The 26,261-nt window shown below is 42.3% G+C and overlaps 1 protein-coding gene across 1 annotated transcript in view; it reads right to left on the reverse strand.

Moving 5' to 3' along the window:
• CC2D2A (coiled-coil and C2 domain containing 2A) overlaps positions 1-26,261 on the reverse strand; it is a 415,347-nt gene that overhangs the window by 382,028 nt on the left and 7,058 nt on the right. The window contains exon 2 of the mRNA XM_085642396.1: positions 718-798. Within this exon, the coding sequence (XP_085498522.1) occupies positions 718-798 (81 nt within the window). The remainder of the gene's footprint in view (positions 1-717; positions 799-26,261) is intronic.

Genomic DNA, 26,261 nt, shown 5'->3' on the forward strand with positions numbered 1-26,261 from the left:
CATGAGTTTTTTCAGGAAAAGTGGTACGTAATTGGAATCGCCAGTGTTGCAGTCTACTTTCATGCGAGATGTGACTCATATGGAATATTAAGCTGTCCAGAGCTGGCTTTCCGAATTGTCAATAACATCTATACCATTACCTAATGTGGAATGTATTTGAGAAATGCTAATAAAGTTTGTGAAAAAAACCCAGAGATTTCTCAATTAAGGTTTCCCTGTGGTTTGGTCGCAATATGTCGTTTACAAAATAGATATGAATCTTAACCAGTCACCATACTTTCTTAATTTATCCCACAGATCGAAAAAGCTTTATTTACCAGCAAACATCATGCTTTCCATACATGCACTGAGAGAACAATTAATTCTCAACATGTGTCCTATCCAATAAGAAGGAACCTCCTAATCTTCGAGTGTTTTATAGGGTTACACTGCCACAGAATAGACATGTAGTTGTATCTCCTTGTGATGCAAGCGTCCCTTTCCACATTGGAACAGAGGGGAGTGCTTTCTGCTATATTTTCAGTCTACCCACAACCCATGTAAATGAATCCCAATTGCATTTAGCATGTGCACAGTTATTCCATTTGAATATCCTAAAATTCCAGCAAGGATCGAGCAATTTTGGAACTAACTCTGACACTCTATGTGACATAAAATAAAAGTGCTTCAAATACAACGTGGAAGCCGAATCACAGCACAAGAATAGATTTCACCTACTGGTTTCTTCCTCTTTTGTCTTTGTGCCTTCAAAACCCTCTTCAGATTTTCCACCTGAGCATCGTCCTCGTCTGCAATCTCCTGCAAAAGAGAATCCAATGATGAGAAAAAAGAAAAACAGCTACAGGCAACCACTTTACAATCTGCTATAAGAAGAGATGCGTGAGGATACCCAAGAAAGATCATGGAGTGAGATGCATGGTCTATACACTGTGGAGTGGCAATTGTTAAAATAAAAACACAGGTGAGGTGTAGTTCAGCAAGAATATATTTGGCTGGGTTGGTAAATTCAATTCAAGTTTGGAGAAACATACTCTTCCATCCTATGGAAAGCAATATGGTTTACCGTCCTCCTGACATTTAACTTGCGGCAGAACGAGCCGTTCCTCAACTTCAGAAATCTGCATGTCAAAACACAGCCTACTATGCAGAATGTAGCGCGGAGCTGCTGGAGCGCCACCAATTAGCACTATCCAGCGGGGACAGAGGAAGGGCCCTGGCAGCCAGATGCAACAAGGCAACAAAGTCCAGAGGCAGCGCCTGAGATTCCCCAACATAAAACTGGCTCTTTAGATGGAAACACCTTCCACATAATCAAATAGTGCTTAATATTGAAAGACTGCAAACAAAAAATGTTAAAAGACTATTGAAATGAGAAGGTCAAATATATGCATTACAAAACCTCGCGAAAGTGTGAGATATGTCCATACTTCCATACACACTGAAAGAAAACAGCATGGCAAACAGTGGTAGTTTTCAGCATTATGTACAGCAACTACTCTGGTTCGGTGAACAAGTCCCTTTGTCTGGACTCAACTGGGGCCATAATCCCAAACCCATCCCACACTGAACAGGTAGGATGGGTAGTTCTATTGATCCGGGGCCCATGCACATTTCCAGGGCTGTTTCAAGTTAAGCTGAGCTGCCACTATCAAACACATGATCTTGTGTCAGCTGTTTTAAGAGTGTATGCTGGATGCAGCATGCATAAAGATAACATGAGCTCACTCTTTTTTGAACTTTGGCTTTAAATATGGTGTAGGACTCACTAGCACTCGCTCTTTTCATTGTAATGTGGTCACACTGGATGGCCAGTCGAAGAAAAATGCTGAAAAAGCGGAACATCCAATGCTTGGTTTTAAACTATATGATGATCAATGTGAATCCACTAGTTATTTAATTCCCTACCATTCACAACTTAAATGGTAGGCTGAGCTGCTTACCAAAAATGAACTAGAGAAAGCCGCTAGTTGTGGACTGATTAAGAACGACAGAAATCATTAATAAACCCATTGACAAAATGTAGTTCCCAAATAACTTTGCACGCCATTCACAGTTCCTGTTTTGGGTCATGCTAAAGGTCTTGCTTTAAATGTCTTCTGTGAGAGCTTTTGACCTCAATAAATGAAAACTACATCTATAAACAGGATCGCGAGCGGGAAACGCTCGGCTTTGGATCAGCCCTGCTGTTTATCAAGGCAGTGGAATTTTAAGGATGGTTATATGGTGCCATTTGCCTTTTTGATGGATTTTGGCATTTGGATCAGTTGCCCTTTTGTTAAACTGTAGAATCAACATCACGTGTAGCTTGAAATTGCGACCCAGGGGGAGTTTGTTGATGTATTTTCATTGCGGGCACAAGGATTGGCATGAATTGACCAACACCTGCTTAACTTCAGCACAGAGTTTTGACTGATTCAATGAGAAGGCAGCCCAGAGCAAGTGGCCCAAGCTTGCTATTGCCTTACATTTTTCGAAAAAGGGGGTATGTGAAGGTACATATATTTACCTTTGCGGTAGAGTGTGTTCGGCGTGTGTGAATGAAGCCAAGTTCCGTTACCAGACTAGTGAGAAAATAAATGTAGGTCCCTACTAACTAAATGTTTGAGTGATGACATTTACTGAAGAATATATTCTTGTAACTGCAAGAGCAATCACACCGTTTTTTATTTAAGGAGAAACCATACTACCCATTAACAGTCGCTTCGCGGAACTTGTGTGGGAGACATTGTAAAGCTATCTCTAGAAAGACAGTACTGTCTGGTGTCCTCCTACTGGGTAACGTGGTTGATGCCACCAGTGGTGGGAGCGCCTGCATGTTCTTTTGCACAGGAATTCGTGTCTAGGGGGTTTCTTTTGATAGATGGTGGATAATAGGTCCTTTGAAAATCCCAGAAGGGAGCCAGTCCGTTTGAAGAACTCCTGTATGATGTCCAGTACTTTTTTCGAATGGGGGTTACATTATGTTGAATGATGACAGCTGCTGTGACATGTTGCCAGGTATTCCATCTCTAGTTACGGTTACATCCAGCGTCAGTTGCTGTATGCAAGTCTTGTTTCTACAAATAGACACAGTCAGGGAGTCGCCTTTGTGGCCTTCACTGCACATCTCTTCTATACGAATTGATACTCTAAGCAGAATGAAAGCCGTTCTTTTACAAAAAACAGTGCCACTGACCTCGGCCAAAGAAACCTATGATCTCCAAGTCGCAAGGACTTCTGCGGAGATACATACCCATTTGTATACAAACTGCCCTGTAAATTTCTCAGAAATGTTAGGTCGTATCTTAAACATGTCTGATACGAGCGGTATTATACATGTATTTAAGACCGTGTGTGCAGGACTGTTAGCACCTTTTCAAGCACCTTTCCAAACTTTGTGCACTCTGTGTTTGGTGGACTGCAGCTCCTTTTAGCACTCGTTGCAGGGATCCTATTTTTGCTCCTACTGCTACGATATGGCAAGCCAAATCACCAGCGTCACTCCAGGCACCATAGAGAGAGCTCTATTGGAGATGAAGTGTTGTGAGCGCATCGTCCACATTTTGGGTTTACCTCGTCTACGAGAATTAAACACCACATGGTTTCTGTCATTCAGACCAATCTGGCAAGATTGCATCTCATCTTTTCTACGCTGCCTGCTCTGCGGTGAAGAATGCGTGCTAGACATCTGTCTAACACTCCCATCAGTTTGAAGAACTCCTTTATGATGTCCAGTACTTTTTGAAACATGAGATAGTTGCCGTAAAGATGGGCCACTCGATCTAGTCAGAAGTAGCTAATCTGATTCTAACCTGATCATCTGAACAAGTGCAGAAATATAATCTATTACTTTGATCCCTAGCTCTACGTTGAAGACTACATTAGTATGGTGAAAAGGTCTTCCTGAGGCAGGTAGAGTAAAGACACCAGCAGTGCACGTTTCCCCAATTGATTTTAACTTCGAAGGTGAAAGGCTTAGTTGGTCCTGTAGGGATTCAATGTAATGACATGCAGGTCATTACAAAGATATGCAGCAAGCACTTAACTCACTGAATCATCCTGCTATCTTGCGTGTTCAATTGTTTATACTTTAATCTCCACACCATTAAAACACACAACAATGTTCCTGAATAGGTATCCGATTGGAAAGTTACACAAAATACTTTTCATTCCATTGCACTCAAAAGTTAAGAGTTAACTAGTAAAACAGTTACTGAAACCAAACTCAAGCTTCAATTACAAATCACTGAGTATCGGCCAATCAAATTCCCTCACAAATGAGGGTATTTGAATAAAAGGTCAATCAAACCAGATTAATGGCCCAAATTCTAACAGAGACTGCTGACTTAGTATTATGCACTGCCACAGAGATGTTCTAATGCTTACATTAAATAATTTACTTTCATATAGTATTTGCTACCCATGGTTTTGCCAGGAAATCATAGGATTCGAAGCTCCGAATATGAGGCCACATAAATATCTGAAACAAGTGCTTAATCTCCAAATCTATTGGAATTTTAGGCATAGAAAACCCATCTGTAAAATTAGATAGCATTATAATAATACACAGGAAATAAGAACGAACGAAAAAAAGAGAGCTTGCTCAACCATAGGAGGCAGACGGCATCCCTCGGATATTTCGGTTTCTTTCACACACTTAACCCGATCCTATAGCAAGGGATACGGTTTTTGGTTCAAAACCGTGCGTCTTTGTAGGACTGATGTGCATTCTGCATTTTTAGAGTAGTGTAGGGGCGGGTGGAGTTTACACTTCTTTGCAATGTTGAGAAAATGTTGGTCAAATGTTATTTATTGGTTCAGCTTTACAAAAATATACAATGAAAACATACAATATAAGTTCAAATATTTTTTTAAACGTGTTCGGTCACACTGGTTCATTCCCCCGAGCATGCTCCCAGACACAGGAGAGCTGAAATATGGAGCCCATGCAAAGATGGAATTATTTAAAAGGGGTTTATGAGACCTTGTAACAGGCAAGATGAAAGTGCTACATGCAGTGCAAATATTGCTTACTTAAAATAGGCTAATGATAAATACTTCATGAATGAATATAAAAGCCGTTTAGCATACTAAAAAAGACATTACCCTCGATAATACAAAAATGCAACCGTGCCGGATGCAGGTAATTGATGAGACTTAGGTAGCTGTGCATTAAATAAAGTAATACATACGGTTACCAAGAAGCATTTCCATCCGACAATATGCCAAAGCAATTCGGCTCAATAGCAGCAATTAATTAAAAAGAAAAAATATGCGTTATAGATGATCCAGTGTCCCACTCGTGTTCCAAAAAATGTCAATACACCCTGCTCAGAATTTTTAAGAAGTGAGGCTCTCTGTTGCCTGTCTTATGGCCGGATGTCTTCTGTTCCAGGTGATTTATATATATGAAGCTACGGCCTAGTATATCTCTGGGTGGTCTGTTCTATATCACAATAAGAGAGCATCCTTACATCCCCTCGTACTGTAGTTTAAGAACAAGGGACGAAGATAAGTTCTACAAAGAGACAAGGAGTTATTACAGGGTAACAGAAAGTGCATCAGTGTTTCTTGGCCACCAAAGGAACAGTCACACAATCCGTCACTCCCCCCATAGCCCTTGGCCCAAGATTTGGTATATGCATGGATCTGCAAAGTGCCTAGCCTAAAGCTAAGAATAAGAGCCCTTTTTATGGCTGGAGAAATCATATCAATATAAGGTTCCCATCCAGGGTCAGCCTTTAAAGCCAGATATTTATTGAACAAGGCACGATTTGAATCAGCAGATTTTTGCAGCATAAAGTTCCAATATTTTCTTTTCACCGATGGCAGAATAGATTTGGTTATGTTATCAGTGTGAGACCACAAGTCTGAGCAGCCGATTGCTTGTAATATGTGCTCTACATGTCTATACAACTGCAGTTTCTTACTATTTGTCAGACTTAAGATATCCTTCATGCCAAAAGATCCGGTGTTGACCAAAGATGAATTACAGTGCGAAAAGCAATATAGTCTGCATCAGACCTTGTTCTCAGTTCAGCTCTAAGTGCTATCAATGGAGTCCCTTGGCATAGTGTTTTCCACTATTTGTATGGCTGTTGCATTGGCATGGCCCCAAATTTTGGCCCGCAAATTGTGTCCCCATAGGTGCTTGCTGCTATTGCTTAGGTTTTGTAAGCTGTTAAGGCTGGTTTTATCAAACGATTATTGCACCAGCTTGCAAATCTTCTTAATACTCTGGATTGTTGGGATAGGACCATTTTGGACCAAATTACTTGACTGCCCCAGAGCAACTTGTCATCAATGTGTATGCTCAGATTGTCAAAGATTGTCACCTGTTCTACTTGGTTGAGATAGATCCCAAAAGTGGACTTTAGTTTTGATTTGGCCTTTGAGTTTATTATTATAAATTTATTAAAGTTTTCTGGACATTTATTGTTAGTTTTCTGGATTTAACAAAAACGTTCAAAGCCTTCCAGTATGCGGTGTGTAGACAGTTCGGTGCGTGCTAAAAATAACTGCATTGTCTGCAAACATAATCATGCAATACTCTCTTTTAGATATGTTTAGTATGTTTGGGATTTAGTAATGTTGTTCATATGAAACTGGAGTGGGTGTTGGGTGTAGATTTAGATTCCGTATATAGGTTTCCTGATTCATGCCCTTATATAGGTACAATTCATATTGCCCTTATTTAGGCATAAAAAATCCAGCCCTTATTTAGGCATTGTCCATGCTAACCAAATACAGGAATGGTGTCCTACATCCGTCAATCCACGTCCCAACGAGTTCTTGGAAAACCATACTCTTAAGCCTTTAGGAATTTCCCTTGCTTGGATATTGATTTCTCCAAGAACTCATTTAGTATGCATGAACATCTATTCCTTAGGGGTTCATTCAAGACGTTCCAATGCCTGACTTTTACGTCACTACAGACATTCCTAAACACCTTCAAGGTATAAATATACCTGCACTTGCCCTGGCAAACTACGGTTCCGGTACGGTCCAGCTAGACTGCCTACTTGCGGTTCGCCACGGCAAGTTCGGAAGGAAATCGAGTTCCAGCCTGACGCACTGAGCAGACGCTGTCATCCTCCTCGCAGAGAATCCAGCTCCAGTGTTTCTGACTTCCCTTCCATTCCATCTTCACACATTCTAAGGTATGGAGCAGACTAGAACTTAGAGAAACTTTTGGCAACTCTTGGCAAAACTATAGCTATAGCTAGCTATACTTTACAAAACAACACCTACTTCCTACCTCGTACTACACATAGGTTAGGTACACTGGGTAAGAACTATTCAGAAGCATCAGATGAGTATCCACATTTTAGCCTGTGTTATTTATATATGTATTTTATAAATATATGTCATAGCTAAAAACCATGCTATTGCAGTATTATTTTATCTTACTGGTAACTCTGTACATATTGTACTTCGCAGCCTGTCTTACGATTGTAGCAGTTCATATCTCTTGCATGAGAAATAAGACTGTTCAATTAACCCTTTTTATTGAAACGACCGTCTCTCTATTTCTGTGCAACTCTGTAGAAACGAAGCATGCACGATTGACTGAGTGAAACTGTTATCTATTGCTTCCACGGTTTTGAGATTGTTCCGACTCTAAGGGAAACAAAGTTGTCATGTTTATGCGGTTGTCAGAAACTAATACCTTCTTGTATATTCGAGAAGTTTCTAGTGACCTCTGAGTTAGCTGGCACACACAAGTAATTAAGTTTAATGTACTCGATAGAGACATTAGGACCTCAGTCCTATGTCAAATCTATAGTGTATATTATTCCAATGCGCAGAGCCTATCAGGGATATAGGAACTACACTACAACACCAAAAGCAGACTGAGCAAGGCTAGAAAAGCTTTCAGGATACTGAACAATGCAGAGGTCATCTTTGTACAGCACTAACGCCAAGCTGAGGTTTCACCAAAGCTGTGTTCTATCCACACTCTTGTATGGATCAGAATGCTGGCAGGTGACGAAAAGCAACAGCCCTCCACACCAGTAACATGAAAAGAATCTTGCACATTTATTGGCTGCAAAGCATCTTTCACCAGACACTGCTCACCAGATGCAAGCAAGCAAGAGAGCATGGACCCCATCATTATGAGAAAAGGATGAAGATGGATAGGACACACTGTTGGAAATGGCCCTTTTGCAGGTTTACACCAAAAGTTTGGCCTTCCTCCTCTTTATGTGACCCTCTTTGTGTTGGCTTTAGGACTCTTAGCACTTTACCACCACTCACAACTGCTAAAGTGCATGTCCTCTCTCTTCTAAGCATGGTATAATTGGTTTACACTTGTATGGCATATTTGAATTACTTGTAAGTACCTTGTAAAAGGGTATAACAAATATCAAGTGCCTGTAAAAAAATGTTATTAATGGGCCTGCAGCACTGATTGTGCCACCCACAGAAATAGCCTTACAAACCTTTCTCAGGCCTGCCACTGCAGTGTGTGTGTGCGCAGTTTACTGCCACATCGATTTGGCATTTTAAACTACTAGCCAAGCCTTAAACTTCCCTTTTACATAAACGTCACCTCTAAGGTAGGCCCTAAGTGACACTAAGGGAAGGGTGCTACATAAGTTAAAGGTAGGACATCTATTTGTGTGCTATACCTTAACTGGTAGTGACAAGCACCCGTTAGTTTTTCATTACTGTGAGGCCTGCTCCTCTCATAGGTTAACATTGAGATTTCCTTAAAACACTTTAAAGAAGTAATTCCTGATTACAGAGGAGCAGCTGCTTTATGTTTCATATCTTTGAATTGGTAATAACAAATCCTCTATACTGGTAAAATTGAATTTGGCATTACTAGTTTAGGAGTGCCACTTTTTATAAAAAGACAGGGTTGTGTTTTACCTTTATAGCACTACTCGGCAGTGCTGGAGTAGAGGTTGTTTATCCTTAGTGAGAGTGTATTTGAGTGACGCCGTTACGATCGACATTGGAGTGGTAAGCGCCGGCGATTTCAAACACGGGTCTTTTAATTAATATTAGACGGAGATCTGATATACATTTTCGTGACTCTGTATATTATAGGAGTACTGCATCTCAATCAAAGTATAACACGCATTACGGCTCCGAGAGCTATATGTATGCCATTTGATTCTCGCATGATACTGGAGGTATTGTTTTGATTCTTATCATTAAAAACAGCTACTAACACGGGTGATTCACATTAGCGCATTTAGCATCTCTTCGTTTTTTTAGATTTATGGCACTAAATGGTGGTTGGGCTTACCACATCACATTGCATTCTGTTCCATGTTACGTTGTGTGTGACGAAGGCTATTATCATAGATAGTAACAATGATTTTAGTATTTCTATGTTGTTTTCTGAATCCCGTAAAGACTGTGATTATCCTGGATGTTTCTGCCATAATTCAAGATTACTTTGCGACTATTAATTAATAGAATTGCCTTATGACATATATATATTTGTTTGTAGATTTCCCCTGACGAAGGGTGAATGCTCACCTGAAATGCATTTGGAGCAATGAATCTCCTTGTATGGACACACTATATGGTTTAAGCAACGACATGAAAGTTGAATCTGCTGTTGCAGAATAAAGAATCTTGAAGACAAGCATTTGGAGACAATCTTCATAGTTATGATTGTTGGGTTGATATTTGAACAAACTTACTGTGCATAATGAATTAACAATGCCAAGTCCATTTATTGTCAATGTTTATGTATGTTTTAACTTGAATCAAACACACTCATTTTGAGTTAATTAAGGTAGTGCGCTTTCTGTTTTACACGTCTGGGTTTGAGTGACAGCTACACTTTGTGCATTTCGTCTAGACAGAGACAGACACAGGACACTAAGCTGCATTTGCATACTGATGAGTCTTCCTGGGCAGTGTCCTGCCCTCACACAAAGCACTGATCAGCCCCCCCAGAAGGGGATCTGTGCACTTCAAAGACTTTGCTTTGAAGTCATGTTCACTTTAAAAGGCACTTTTGGGTATTAATACTGGGTCTCTGACCCCTTCAAATCAGACAGTTTTTGACCTGTAACCAGACATCGACGACTCTACATCTGCACATTGCCAGAAGGACTGCTGGAGGGACCGCCACTCTGCTTACTGCTTTGCAATGCTTGCCTGCTGCCTATGACCTCTGCGCTGTGGCTGACCTAAAGCGGTCTCCAAGGACTTGTTGGCTTGCCCACTGTTCCTGAAATTGGCACTTCCTTTGTCGGAAGGTTGAGTGCTTTGATTTACTTGCACCCAGTGCCCGTGGTGCAGGAGCTGCACACAGTGGAAGAGAAGAAACTGCCTGGGGTTGCAAGTTGAGCGAAGTCGACTCACACAGCCTGACGCATTGTCAGCGTAACCCCGAATGCAGTGACAACGTAATCTCCACCCCAGCCACTTTCAGCCCAAACAGCCATGGCCTGAGTGAGGACATTGCCACTTCGGAAGGTCTGTCCTGGAGGTCGGTGACAGAGGAGGCTGTCCCAACATGCGGCCTTGTTTTGAAGGTACTCTCTTGCAAACGGACCTGAGCGGTCACGGTCAGCTGTTTTGTGCCCCTCGCAGACCGCTGCTTCGCATTCCATGTGCCAGCCTCGGGGGACTCAGTCTAGATCTCCTGTGCCCATGATCCGGCCCCACCTGAACCTGTAGTAATGTATTCACGTATATTTGACAATCCTTAGTGGGGATCCAACTGGAACTGTAAAGCACTGTCTTTTTATTGCATTTAAAACACGCTCCTAACTTGAGAACTCTACATTTGATCTTTATCGTTCTAATCATGTTTGCTTCAGCACAAAGAGTATGCTCTTTAAACGCTAATATCTTGAAAAACATATATTGTAATTTTATCGTTTTGGTCTAGTTTTGTTCAGATATAATAAGCTATATTGTGGGGTCTATTTGTGGTGTATTCGTTGTGTTACTGTGTATGTTGCCCAAATACTTTACAAATTGCCTTTTGAGATAAGCCTGCCTGCTCTGTGCAAAGATACCAAAGGGTAAGCATAGCTTATCCTAGTAGTGTACCTAGCTTACCCTGACTAGAGAGGTGGGTTCTACCTGGCTTGGATGTATATCTTATCCAACTAGAAACCGCATTTCAAACACACACCATTATAAGAGAACAATACTCCATCACAAGAACAGCTCTCCACTGGACCACAGAAGATAAATGGGAGAGAGGCAGGTAGAGGTGAACTGCAGAAACAGAAATGAAAACCCTGAACCAAAGCTGGGGCACCATACAGAAATGTGGCAAAGACCTACATAAGAGGAGATCCTTCGTTGTTGCCTTACATGCCAGTCAGCACAATGGGCAGTAAGTGCATGATATTTGCCTTTTTGTGGGAGCTGTGAAATCATTATTGTGGCCTCTAGTGGAATAAAATCTGGAATCCCATCACCTTAGGTGAGCTATGGCTTGCAGTCATGTATAAGTTGAAGATACCAGTAAAACTGGATGTTCAATAATCCAAAAACCTTTCTTAGATCAGGAACGGACTTCAAGGTCCAGGAAGACACTACATTTCCCAATAGGGATATTTCCCAGATGCCTTGAAGGGAGGCAACTTCCTGAAGTTCTGTACCCATCCATAGTGGAATCTGGCCAATTTTCCTTTCAGACCATCCAATTTGTTGACGCGCAGCACTCTGAGTCTGCAGCACAACATTTGTGGCCTGGTGTGGTTCAGCAGGAGTTCTACTGCTGCATGCAAAATGGGTAGGGGGATTTTCACCCAATGCTTAGAGTTTGGTGAAATAAGTAGGCTCTGCCTGTGCACCAGAGAGCCAATTGTTAGCCACAAATAAGTAAGCAGCTCTAAAATAATAGCCAGGGTCTATTATACCCAAGCCCCCATCATATGCTGATTTCAAACATTTGGTAAATTAGATGAGGGGTTCACTTTATCCTATAGGAATAATCTCATTATGGAAGTTAATATTTTCAAGAGACGCCCATGTATAGTTTTGCAGCATATAGAATTTTGAGAACTAAGTGGTCATATTTTCACTGCAACATTTATTCACTAAAGAGGTGAAGTTTGTGACTAGATGGCGTGTTTATCTCTAGCTGATTTATTGAGAAAAAGGCTTACCTCCAGCGGGAGACAACATTTCTGAAGAATAATATACATTTCAAACAGGGTGAAAAGAATTATTCTTTCTTTGGCATCAAAATGCTTTTTTCAGGATTCATGAAGAATTTCTGTCTGTATTGTGTTATCCTTAGACCGGTCATCTTTAAGGTAGTCTTCCCACAAATGTTTTTCCTACTTACCTCCTTTTTTCGCTGATTCTTTTTGTTGGCCTTAGTACTCTGAGCACTTTACCACTGCTGACCAGTGCTAAATTTCATGTGCTTCTCTCCTAAACATGGTAACATTGTCGTATTCACAAATGATATATTTAGTATACTTATAAGTCCCTTGTAAAGTGGTATACCATATACTCAGGGCCTGTAAATGAAATGCTGCAGGTGGGCCTGTAGCACTGGTTGGGTCGCACACGGGTAGCCTTTCCAACCTGCCTTAGGCCTGCCACAGCAGGGCCTGTGCGTGCAAGTTATAGCCACTTTGACCTGGCATTTAAAACCCTTTGCCAAGCCTTGAACTCCCTTTTTATTAAACATAGTGCAGTGTGCTGTGTAAGTAAAAGTTAGGACATGTACCTTTACATTTTGAATGTCCTGGTGGTGAAAAACACCCATATTCATTTTTCACTAATGTGATGCCTACTCCTTTCATAGGTTAACATTTGGAATTCCTCAATACACTTTTAAGCTGTAATTCCCAATTGGAAAGGAGCAGCTGCTTAATATTTTATATCTTTGGAATGGAAATGGTAAATCCCCTTTACTGGTAAAGTTGGATTTAACAATACTATTCTAGAAATACCACTTTTTAGAAAGTGGACATTTCTCTGCTCTTACTGCTCTGTGTGCCTGCAGCCTGTCTCCAATACATGTCTGGGGTGGATGACAGATACACTTTGTGCATTTCCTCTAGATGGCCACAAACACAGGAATGTTAGGTGTGTCTGAGCACTCATCTGCATTCTGATGACTCTTCCTGAGCAGGAAGAGAGAATGAGTGGACACCAATGCCTGAAAAGGCAGTGTCCTGTTTCCTAACCAAAGGGCTTATTACCCCCTACTGATAGTCTGGAGCCATGGCTGGGAAAATAGGACATGTGTGCACTTCATAGACCCTTCCTTGAAGTCATCCCCACTTCAAAGGCACATTTGGGTAGAAGTACTGGGTCTCTGACCCCACCAAACTATATTAAATCCAAATTTCAGTCAGACCATGAAGTGCACTCACTCCTTCTGTTATGTCCTTAAGAAGCAAAGAAGCAGAGATGGAATACTCCAGCAAGTGTAGCAGCAATGACAAAAGAAGGAACAAACAAGACAGCAAAGGAACATGACATGGGAAAACAACATTTGGGTAGAAGTACTGGGTCTCTGACCCTAGCAAAATAGACACTTCAGGACCTACAACTGGACTCTGTCTGAAGAACTGCTGTGCTGCAACAAGGACTGACACTCTGCTGGCCTGCTGCTCTGTGACTCTTCCGAGGAGAGCTGGTCTCTGCTTTTGCACCAAAGTGATCTCCAAGGGCTTGTTGTCTTGCCTTCTGTTGCTCGAGCCTCAAAGATATCATGTGCCTGGTTCACTCAAAGTAGACCCAGATACTTGCACCGGAGAAATCGATACATCACTATGCTTGGAGCAGAGGTGGCGCATCGACCCTGTTGCGGGAGTAGAATTGGTGCATCGCTCTCGAAACCAACACATCACATTGAGAGCCCAATGCATCAGAACCACGCATCGCCACTGCTGCAGTATGGAGAGATCAGTGCATCCTCTCGACTGCATGGAGAAATCCGGTGCATCGCACTTCAGAACCAACGCATCTCAGCTTGGTGCTTCATCTTCAGAACCGATGTATCGCCATCATTGCATGTAGATAATCGACACATCAACTACTACAGGATCGACATATTGCTCGACGTTGCCTCCCATCTCGCAGTGAGAACCAGGATACGGTACTCTGTTCACCAAGGGCCTGCGTGGGTCCTGTAGCCAACTGCGCTCTATCGCAGTAGTCAGGAACTATCAACTTTTCCCCAGTCCACCGCGATCAGATAACCTCCATTGGCGAGTATTGCTTCTAAGCACTGGAAGCCCTTTTTATTCTTAAAAAACTCATAACTCAACTTCTACTTGTTGGATTTTTGGTCTTGATTTATTTATAAAATTATGGTCTAGTTTTCTTGGGGGGGGGGGGGGAGTGTGTGTGTGTGTGTGTGTGCTTTCTACGTGGGGTTTTGGAAAAGCAGGGAAATGGCGCTCGAACAGGTAGTGATACAGTTGGTAAGTAAGAAACAAAATGTTAATCATGGTGCAACCAGGTTATTGGAACACTCTTAACCCCTGTATAAATAGTGTGGGCACAGAAACCCACACAGGCAATGTCAAAACAAGTCCCGGGCCCCCGTGTAGGGATACAGTTATTGCAGTTCTGCTGTTAAATTGGTACAGAAATCAAAAGAAATCGACACCGGTAGATACATGTATTGAACGATGTTTATGCAATTTTAGATTCGTCAAAGCAACAAACGTCAGCTGACACGTGTTTCGTCAACAGGTCGATACCTGTAACTCTTCAGGGCTGTAGTAGCATAATGAGGACATGATCAGATGACCGGTGATAATTCCGACCCGGTCGACGGGTTTGTAACGTATCAAGTACAGGTTGGTTCGGAAAACACGGGCGGGTGTGTCCGTGTGCGGCAGTGCCTGAAAGTTGCGTCTCGTCGTAGATCAACATTGTTCAATACATGTATCTACCGGTGTCGATTTCTTTTGATATCTGTACTAATTTAACAGCAGAACGGCAATAACTGTATCCCTACACGTGTGCCCGGGACTTGTTTTGTTTGGGGTGTGTGTATTACACATACTTTAAACATTGCCTCTTTTTTGTGTAGAGTTTAATATAGCGTGAACTAGACCCGACAAATCGAGTATCAGTGTGCTTTACATGAGCACCAGTTTCAATACAGATGGACACATTAATGTTTTTTGTTAGGCACAGGGGAGATTAAGTGATTTGCCCAGAATCAAAGGATGTTGAGCATCGTTGCAGAGACTCGAACCCAGTTCCCCAGATCCAAGGTCGACTGCTCTAGCCGTAAGGCTACATCCTCTCCACTCAAGCTACCATAGGGTGAGAACAGGTTCTCCTTTAGTGTGTATATAGCAAGCCCTGACTAAGATTGTGGTTCCTGCTTGTAAGGTTGCATAACTTTATCAACCAGAAACCCAATTTCTAACAGTCCTCAAAAGGGCATTCAGGTTTCCAAGAAGTCCAAACATTTTAACCTCTTTTTATGGTATGAATCTTAGTCCCGGTGGGACATTTTAGGTACAAAACTTGCAGTCTAGAATAGTGTCCGGCAATGGTGTTTCTTGTTAGAAAGAGTTACTTTAAGATGCTTTATTGAGCAAACACACAATACGCTTGAAACAGAGTTCAAGAAGAAAGAGTTCTAAAACCTAGATTGCATCAGTGGAGTAAAAGTTTAACACTGTAGGTACACGTAGGATGTTTTAGGCTAAGGGCTCCATTTTATGTTTCACACAAGCTAATTTACTGTGGGAATTAGAAAGGACAGTGAAAATAAACCAGAGTTCCTGTGCTTCCATGGAAAAACATTTTGGAGAATGTCAACAAAAAGTGTATAATGTTCTTTCTTAAGAAGGATATGCTTTATCTAGAACAAGGGATTCTTTTTGTAGCAGTAGCTGTTTAAGTTTCAAAATATACAGATAATATTGTCACAAAAGCAGCTGCTTAGTCCCCTTAAACTAAACAATATGCCACATAATATGTCTTTTTCCAATGTGTTACTTGAAAAACTAAAGAAATATGATTCCAATGGTCCAAGTATGATGTACAACACCACTGCAATTACAAGAGGTCCAACCCAGGCCTTTTAAATAAAGAATGGTGTGTTTAGCACTCACGTAGCTAATGATGTTATGATTAAAGTACACTTTCACTTACATGTACCTATAGCAGACTACATGCAACCAAGGTGAAGCCTAGAGTTATGAAATGTAGTTTATATTTGGAGGTGTAGACTTAGGAGAATGGAGTGAGGTATAGGGTAACCAAACTCTGCTGCCAACACCTGAAAAGCCTTCAATCCATGCGACGATCATGTAGCGGGCAGTAAATTTACCATTCTTCAGAAGCAGACAGGCTAATGGCAACGATCTGGAGCCTGGGGGAGCTTCTGAAGCAGACGAGTGACCCTCACCCTTAAAGAAAATATTTAAGCTGGCTTCCGTAACCAGGAATCCACAACCATGGACCCTATGATCAATGCAAGAGAGGCTGATCAGTGGCAGAGCACTCCTATTTTTCCCCAACAGTTACACATGGCAGGTCGAGATCACCGTGGACCTCCAGCCCAGCATACGTCCCCGGCACTAGTTCTCATGCCAGGCCTAGTGGAGGAGTGAATCAGTCTGCTTCTTGCTTAAGCTGGGAGACATCGAGCCTCCCCTATGGGTCACGGAATTGGATGGCCTAGTGTACTACACCCATTTCACCGCCTCCGGAAGATCCCCTTTGTTGCACCAGACAAGTGGCATCAGCCCGAATACTAAACGTGAATGACAGTGTGCTGGTAGAGTGCTGAACACACCAATGCCTCTGCTATGGAAACTTTGGGCAAGGGAACAGGCCCTCCTCACCTGCGTTATGGAGGGTCTTTACATGTAATAAATTGTAGGATTAGACTACAAGTTTGGGTGTTGGCAACCCAGTGTTGTTAGGGACTGGCTTGTTTATAATCTAGCTGGCCCACCCAAGGCTGTTTACAAACAATCAACATTAAACGCCAAACATAAGGCTCCGCTTAGGAGCTACCAAGATGACTGCAACCTAAGTAGGCTCAAGCAAAACTGAACAACTAAGACATAATTGGTACAGGCCACATTACACAAAAAAGGCACATAGAACAGGCGCATTTAGGTTTTTGTTGAGCCACAGTCTTCACTCTCTGGACCAACAATATAACAAGGCAGCACTGGGCAAGAGAAATGTATATCAAAAACTTCTCCTGAACTCAGTGCAAAAGGCTAACTTGTAGCCACATATCTATGTTAGTCACAGGAGTACTTGGGAGTATCCAATACAGAGCCAATAAAAACTCTGAACCTAAAAGTATGCAATATGCAGTCGTCCATGAAATCATAACAAGATGCTATCTTAGTCAACCTGAAGGTAGAACTCTGTGATTATGCATGCCTAATTGAGAGCCAAAGAAAATGTAAGCATAACTCCCCTGTAAGGTGATTCACTCACAGAATCAGAACTACCTTGATGACATCTCCGGTTACATCCAAAACACTGACAACCAACACTAGTGAGACTAGAGATGTGGAATGCATCCAAAGAAAGAACTAACAAACTGTCTATAGTGTATCAATGCTTTAGCATTTTAAGATGGCTAACACACTGCTTCCAAATGTGGCAGCCATATTGGTAAATTTGTGCAAATATACACTATGTACAATACCGTTGCAAAATGGCCTCAAGCTGCTTAGTTTAATTTTATTGTGTACTGCAAGCATACACCCACCTGCCAGGTCACAAGTAATGCAAAAGGACAGACTGCCTCCCCCCGCCATCCCCTCCCCCCACTGACCCTTAGCATCCTAGTTATCATTTAAACGCCATAATGAATTGGACAATACTAGTAAACCAGGGACGAGTTAGCGTCGCCGCGAAAAGGTGAAAGCGAAACAAAAAAGAGGCAGTAGGCTACAAAGTCAAGCACTAGCTTTGTAAGGATATTAAATCCAGATGTTAGTCAGACCATGAAGTGCACTCACTCCTTCGGTTCTGTCAAGAGGCAAAGAAGCAGGCATGGAACGCTCCAGCAAGTGTAGCAGCAATGACAAAAGAAGGAACAAACTAAACAACCAAGGAGCAAGAGAAGGGAAAACAACTAAGATGCTCAGAGGAGCAGAGGCAACGTGCAAACTGAATGAAAGCCAGATAAACCCGTCAGCACAGGATACTGCCAGGCACAGACTGAAAGGAACCCTCGCCTTTTATAGTCCCACAACAACCCATAAAATGAAAAGAATGTGGTGGCCATATTGGATAGATTCTTTCTATGGTAAACAGTCATCTCAACAGCATCTGATTTGACTAGCCCTTGCAAAGACAGAGCTAGTTACAGGCCGTGTCTCCCGGGCGACATCCTCGATGCTTCCTCTGGCCACAGAGATGGGAACCCACAGTAAATGGCTGTATTCTCCCGCACTGAAACCTTATAAGTACCTTGCTCTCCAACACTCTTGGAAAGGGGCTATGTGTGACCACTGTGGTATCTGCAGCATGACACACGAGAGTGGGAACTGTTATTACTAACGCCCCTAGCCTGGCTTCAGACACCCCCGCTTTTAGGAAGCTGCACGTTTTCTCTTTTTTTCTTCTTTCAGTCTTTTAAGTGATCTTGCATATGCTGGTTTGGTTTGTGCCTATGTTGTAATGTGGATGGGTTACTGTGTCAATGCAAGAACGGGGCAGTGGGTGGATGATGAATGTGTGATAAGCCTTGGAAATGTGTGATAAGCCTTGGAAATGAGTGACAAGCCATGTAAATGTTTTTTGGACCTTCGCATTGGCTAGTAGCATTAATTCACAATCGAAGAAACGGATTGCTTTTCCAACCCAAGTGCAAAGACAATTACTTCTAAATCCTCTGCAGGCCTTCGGCTGTGACAGCATTACTGTCAGTGATCTGACTCTGGCCTCTTTTGTTCTATTCTTCACGTGCTGATAAAACAAAATAAATAGTTCCATGAATAAAAAGCCCAAATGCTTAAAAGTGGTGGTTGCCATTTATTAGTAATGCATGCACTGACATAGGAAACACGTCTTCGCTTGTACTACTAATAGCACATTTTGTATTTTATTGCATGTATGACGCCCTCTCCCCAGCCTGTCTTTGAACAGTCAGTTGGATGGGCTTGGGAGCACTCAGTCACATATCTGCTAAGAGATAATTGTGCAATAATTGCAGGCACTTCTGTCTCAGTGGGCAACAGCACTTCATAAGTACTTCAGAGCACATCCTGATGATGGGAAAAAGCAGTGTCTAATTTGTAAAAAACCATAAGTGCCAGGTCAGGAGGCCACTGCCATTCGCAACAACCATTGCCCCTGCCAGCGCTGCCAATGTCAGTACCAGAACAACTACTAACCATCAAACTTCTACAAGTGTGACAATTCAGACTTTTAATATAGCCTTATAGCCCGCCGTAGCGGGCTATACCGGCTATTAAAGGCCCGCTGCAGAGTTAAAGGCCCGAGCCGAAGGCGAGGGACTTTAACAAAAGCAGCGGGACTTTAATAGCGGTATAGCCCTGCTACGAAGGGCTATAAGGCTATTAGAACATTCTGCCACTAGAGGGCAGAATGTTCTAACAAATTAAACAAAGGCTTCTCGAAGCTCGAGGGGATTTAAATCCCCTCGAACTTCGAGAGGCTTTTGTAAAACATTGGAATGTTGCTCTGCGGGCCTTTACCGGCCCGTAGAAGCAGGGAGCACTCCATTGTCTACAATGGAGCTCCCAACATTCCAATGTTCTAATATACAATAAAATGACTAATACCTTCCAATTACGCTTTTCTTATAGCTTTGGGTTGCAGAATTTTAGTCATTTTAATGTATATGAAATTAATAAACAACTGTTGTTCTGCTCGTGAAAAAATTAGACGAGTAGAGCAACCAAGTGCTAGGCTGTCAGAAGTTCCAGTGTTAACCATAAAGTGCTGGTGCCGAGCACCGGAAACCACCAGCTCAAATTAAGCAGTGGGAAAAAGCAAAACCACAAGATCCAAAAGGCAGAGCATTCGCTGTTGGTAAAAAAGCCCAGACTGGATGATGGTGTCAGATCACATGGGGCAACCTGGCAGCACTGCAGGCGCCTGTGATGATCATCTCCGACACATGGGCAAGCCTGGAGAAGACTATTTCCCATGTTAGCATTATCTCCAGCTCACTCACAAGACTGGAAAAGAGCGAATCATGTGGCAGATCTCTTCAGAAAGGCAAATCTGGCTTCTTAAGGGTCAGTCACATAACTGGTTTGCCTCAAAAGACGGTTCTTATTTAGTAACTTGTCAAAGTTTTGGGAGACAGTCATTCAGATGTCAGGATTGCCGCTGAAAGACCAGCTTGTCTGAGGAGGAAGAGGTCATAAGCAGTGCTTGATTTGTAAAAGAAAGAGTGTCAGTGGAGAAAGCTCGCACAGAAGCCTGTAGCTGGTGGAATTAAGTGCTGGGCCACCGAATACCAAGGCTGGTAGATTTAAACCCGCCACATGCCTATTTTATCTACTACCATCCACTCCCTGCCCCTTTATCCTACAGTCTTTCTCGTCCTCCAGCCTTCCAATGTGCATGTTGTCCTCTCTTCCTCTCTTTAAATAGCTGATACAGAAAAATAAGTAACGGTGGTCCCCGCCGGCTCAAATTAAGCACTGGTCATAAGTCAGTCTTTCATCTAAAAACATGTTAGTCAGTCACGTCCAAAGGACCCTCAGACATCTTACTACCTCCACGGAAACAGTATTGTTTCATGTTCTAAAACTAAGCATACTACAATTATAACAAATAATATACTTTAAATACTTATATACCTACCAATTTAAGATAACGAAGAATTGCTTTTAGTAACTTTTGGTCTTGTGGAAAAATATACCAGAATATTTGGCCTGTCTTTGAAGCAGTGCTTAATTTGAGCCAGTGGTTTCCGGTGCTCAGCACCGACACTTAATTGTCAACAGCGAGGCATGTACCAATCTGCCACATGGTGGCGCTACTGAAAATGACTATTGACTGCCAACCAAGCCATTCTTATTGCTTGGGGGCCTGGAGTAGGCTGAATTGTCCCACTTGTAACAGTGTGATGATTATTGATTGTATTGGTACTAACATTGGCAGCAATGACAAGGGCGATGGGTGGTGCAAGCTGCAGTGGCCTCCTGACAGGGCCCTGGCATTTATTTATTTTTATACAAATTAAGCACTGCTTTGAAGGATCCATTTTGACCATGTTGTTGCGGGAACTAAGCTACAGCAGATATAAATGTCTTTAGACACTCTCCCCCTCCCACAAGAATTGTAAGGAGAATTTCTTGCACTGCCTGTTCACTGTCTAGTCAATAGGAGGTCCAGCAGAAAAAATTCCTTGATCCTAGGCACCATGCTGGCAGCCACGTTCATAGACAACCTTGAAGGTAAACCTGCACAGAGGCGCCCAGTGATGTTGGTAGTTCTGCAGAGAGGCCACCTTGACTTTGGAGTACTGCACATGAAGTCCTGTAGTCACCAAGCGAGCAAAGAGTGAACCTAACCTATGTAGCGAGTAAGACACTACTCACCTACACATATTTGTGGTATGGGACTGGCTGATACAGAATGCTGCAAGAAGGCAGCACCGGAGACCTCACTCTCTAAATATAGTCCTGCAGAGAGGCCTAAGGAAGAGACAACTGACAAATATTTTGCAAAACCTCGTTGTTAATATTGCCAGGTCCCGACACATGCTAATATGAAATGTTGGTAATAAAGAGACAATTGCCTAATAATACCAAATTAAAAACAAAAAACTATATTTTGAAGGGCCAATTACAACAACCAAACCCTTTATAAAGGTACTATCCCCTGATGAGGTAATACAGTTGAAGAAAATAAGTTACAATTAAAGCACTACTCTCTCAAAATACAACCAATTTAAAGAACTGCATTCGAATGTGTTACATTATTTTGGAACAGATCACAGTGCATTCAAGTACACTGTTTTTTCTAATTTACAGTAAAGCTGTTTAACTTCTGTCAAGTGGTTCAAAACCTCTTTAATGTAGAAATCTCTAGCCTCTTATACAGGTCTTTGGCATCACAGATATATGAGTAACTGGCTACAGTCTTGGCACATTGGATGATCTAATACTGGGAGAATATAAAAGCTAAAAAAAGGAAAGATCTGATTCATCGAGCAAGGGCTGGAGCGGCAACTAAGTTCACCACCCAATTCGGCATCACTGACTTGAGCAAGAAAATACTTATATCTACAGAACATCTTGATGTGCACTGTGAAAGAAAAGACAGCTTATCTCTAGTTATGTCCATGACCTACAGATCACCTGTGCAAGACACTGGGCTCAAGAAGGTTCTCCCCTTATTGCTCTCCTGCGCCTTTTGAAGAAGACAATCTGGATGGTAGGTGGCAACGCATCGGCCGAGGATCCAATAAGTCTATTTATAAAGCATCTGATTTTTGAACATATTTCAGGAGCATAGTAAGTTGCCAAATGGAAAGCCAGGACTGGACACAATGTGTCAAAAGGTGTTGTAGCAAGGTGAGAATCATACTCACTGCTAATTAAGGCCCCCCCAGGTCAATTCATGAATAGACTAGAAGAAATTCCGACAAGGGTCTGGGCCAGTCATTAATATCCTACATTTGTATCGTTGTGAATTAAGGGCTGGCTTCAGTGACACCAGTGTGAGCAGCACTTTTGTTAGTGAGGTTGCCTTGATTTTCTCATACTATAGCGCAAACTAAAAAGGCAGGATATTCCAACGGTATTGCTGCGTTTCAATAGCACTTTCCTAAATGTAGACAAGGCCCGGTCGAGGAAGCAGCTACTCAGTTACCTGCATATGGTGTATAAAATTAATAAACAGTTTTGCCATATATTCCTTCCTATTTTAGTTATGGTATGTTTGCTTTTAAGGATCCACTATGTAACTGTTATTGCTTTAGAGGAATTCCATCCAACTTTTCTACTGTGTACAGCCCCACACATAAAAAAGCTGCATGCATGTGCCTCCATTGTTCTCCACTACACACCGTAATGTATTCACCCGGCTTGCTTTCCATTTGATTCCCCTTTTTCAGAATCCCCAGGAGTATTCCCTAATGAAGACCCCCTCGACATCCAACCTGTGTGTCTAAACACACCACGTTAATGATTAGATACCTGAGGAGGACTACCACTAAGTTGAGTAAATACCACAGAAGAACAACAAGCATTTGCAATGCAATAGGTCTCGCAGTTGCACGAGTTAAAGCTATTGGCATTGTAAATGACAATGCCTTTTATTTATGTTTTTAAAACAAAAACAAATATAAAAGGCATTGTAATTTGCAATGTCAATAGCTCAAACTTGTGTAATGCGAGACCTATTGCATTGCAAATGCTTGTTTTTGTTAGGCACGGGGAGATTAAGTGATTTGCCCAGAATCACAGGATGTTGCGCGTCCTTGCCGAGACTCGAATCCGGTTCCCCAGTTTCGAGTCCGGCCGCCCTAGCGGAGAGGCCACGTGCTAAGTGTCTCCTCCAATATGTAATACGATACGAGTTCAGCGCCTGCCACATATGAAAAGAGAACCTAAAATGTACCTAGGCAGATCGGTGTGAATGTACAACTTTCACCAAACAAGAAAAAAAGCTTAGTACAATAAGGAGGGTGTGGAGTACTTTCACTTATTGCTGCTTGACTGAATATGTACTTTGCAGAACTCTGCAAACATACATGGAATACATGGAATGGAGACAGAGATAGCAGCCATGTTTTCACAAGCATTGGCATAGCCAATAGGTCTCGCCTTTGGGACCTTATAAGTGTTTAGGCATGCAACAGTTGATGTTGTTGCACCAAGGATATTCTGCTGCATAACTAAATATTTATAGGGTCCAAAAAGCAAGACCTATTGGCTATGCCAATGCTTGGAGTAGGTAAAGAGCATGTAAAAGAGTACTCTGATAGCACTACTTCCTGCAATCATGAATCCTTTTGTGGATCGGTCCCAGTGTAATTGTAATTGTATTTATATAGTGCTTACTACCCTTGACGTGGTGTCAACATGCTTTTCGGCGAGTAGCACATTACTATGGAACCCAACAAGGATTAGTGGTGAGTTTTTATAGGGAAAAATTTAATGAATTAGAGCAGTGGACATGCAAGTCTTATATGAGTTGAAAAGGATAGTGGAGGGATAGAAGAGGGAGGTTTTTGCATTTATATAGCTCTCGGTACCCTTGATGAGGCATCAAAAGCACTTTGAGGAGTAAGAAATGCTGATCATTTTGTGTTTGTTTAGTACTGCCAGGTTGCCTGGCAGTGCAGGTCAGGAGGGGTGTACCTGCCTATCTCCGATGTTCTAGTGACATTCATGCCTCACCTTTCTCTGCTGAAAGTCCCCAGCCCACATGTGGCTTTTTGAAGACACACCTGCCTCCGGTAGGCCCTGTGCGCCCCACGACCTTGTCAATAACACAATATAAAACCCGTTGAGCATGTGGCGCGCTCCATGAATTCCTTAAATAAGAGAAGAGGCGGTGGCAGGAGAGGGCACGAGATAGCGTTAGAGCACACCCTGAGGCCCCATGTTTGGGTAGCACCACTACCCTCTGTAATGTTGTGGCGGATGACTCTCCTGCGCACTTATTCTCTCTTCCGGGATCCCTGCGTGCGTGGTCTCTGGAGAGCAGGGTATCTGTTTACATCCAAGCTCTAAATTTCGGCCTGATTGCCTGTTGTCCCCTCCCCTCCCACATCCTCCTGCTGTTGTGTCGTTTGTTAGGTCACTCCCTGGCCTCTGTTGTTGCTCTCAGCTGAGGCTGAACTGTCAAACTGAGGCCTCTTGCCCGAGGGGGGCTGTGCGCATGAGGGTAAGGGGCTGTGGGTAGGACATCAAGGAGGGGTACAAGGACGGTACTGACTCCTGGAGGACGCCCCTCACCTGCTGCGAAGAGGGATGTAAAGTGCCTTGTCTGTTTCCTCTTAAATGTATTGCGCCTGCCCTTAACTTAAAGCAGGCCTTCTGGGAGAGAGCAGATCTGCAATACTTGTGTTCTTTCATCGACACCACCACAAATGTACTGTCTTTGAGAATAGTTTGCATCTGCATCTTATTCAAGTTATCAGCATCCAAAGGATTAAAGGCTGAGCCAAAACTGCTGAGATTTACACAGACCCTGAGATAATTGCAGGTTACTTCTGAGTGAGGAAAGCGTGTATAGTCACTTTGTTGATTTCCATGAAGTGAATCTAAGCTATGCTTCAGGCATACTTCTGGCAACACATACAGCTCCTAAAAACAGACTTGCAGATGCCAAGGCCTCTGTCTGAACCACGTCTGCATACCAGTGCAGTGCAAAGCCTATCCAGTAGGAAAGTTATTCTATAAATATTTCAAAACATATTTGATCAAATCCAGAGGTCTTTCTTTGTGTCAATTCTCATACAACTAACAAATTCCAGTATTCATTCGTTTGCAGGCACACATAGGCAGCTGTCAATAAAAATGCTGGGAAACACTTCTAGTAAAACAAAAATGCAACCGGTGCTCATGTAAAGCGTTTTGTTACCTTCGGGTCGAGTTTGCGCTATATAAAACTCCAAAACAACAAAGTTAAAAATAATATTGTATAATACTATATAAATAGCACAAGATTACCGAACACAATTTCTAAATTGGCTATATTTATGTTGCAACATTGTATTAGGTATATAAATTAACTAAAATTCTTTCATACTATAAGAAAGTTCTGTCAGGAGCAGGGCTGGTTTCTACTCAGTGGAAGGGAGGGTGAGAGCAGGGAGGAGACAAGCTAAGAGGCTGGGGGAATACAACATCACGAAATACATTTAAAAAGTAAAACGTTGCATAGATTGTCAGTGCAACCTTAGGTGGATTTACAATGGTGCAAGCTGCAGCTTAACATGTGTAATAAAGAAAGAATACAGAGACTCTGTTGTGACCTCCATCATAGGGGGAGGGGAGAGGGGCAGAGAAGATGCCGGGACCAACAGGAAAAGCGAAAGGAGGAGAGAAGGGGAAAAGAAGCTGCCAGGACTGCTACGAGCATTAAAGTAAAGCTGAGTTATTCGAGTGAGGGCAATAAAACAGAAAATACGAAGAATCAAAGAAATTAAAAAGGCATTGAAAATAAAAAGAAGGGAACTACTTGTATTTGTATTACATTACAACGACTTGTAAGGCAGGGAGCATAATATGCTCTAGCAAAATATTGGTACTTAAAGTGAAGGGAGGCAATGGCATAGGTGGGATGTTTGTCCAATTGCCCTATGCTGTAGCATTGGTGCGTGGCAGTAACGTGAATAACAGACCAGTGGTACTAGAGCTGCCGACTTTGAAAACCGGGTAACCAAGTCC

Source organism: Triturus cristatus, chromosome 2_2 (genome assembly GCF_964204655.1).
Source record: "Triturus cristatus chromosome 2_2, aTriCri1.1, whole genome shotgun sequence".
In the NCBI taxonomy this organism is placed as follows: Eukaryota; Metazoa; Chordata; class Amphibia; order Caudata; family Salamandridae; genus Triturus; species Triturus cristatus.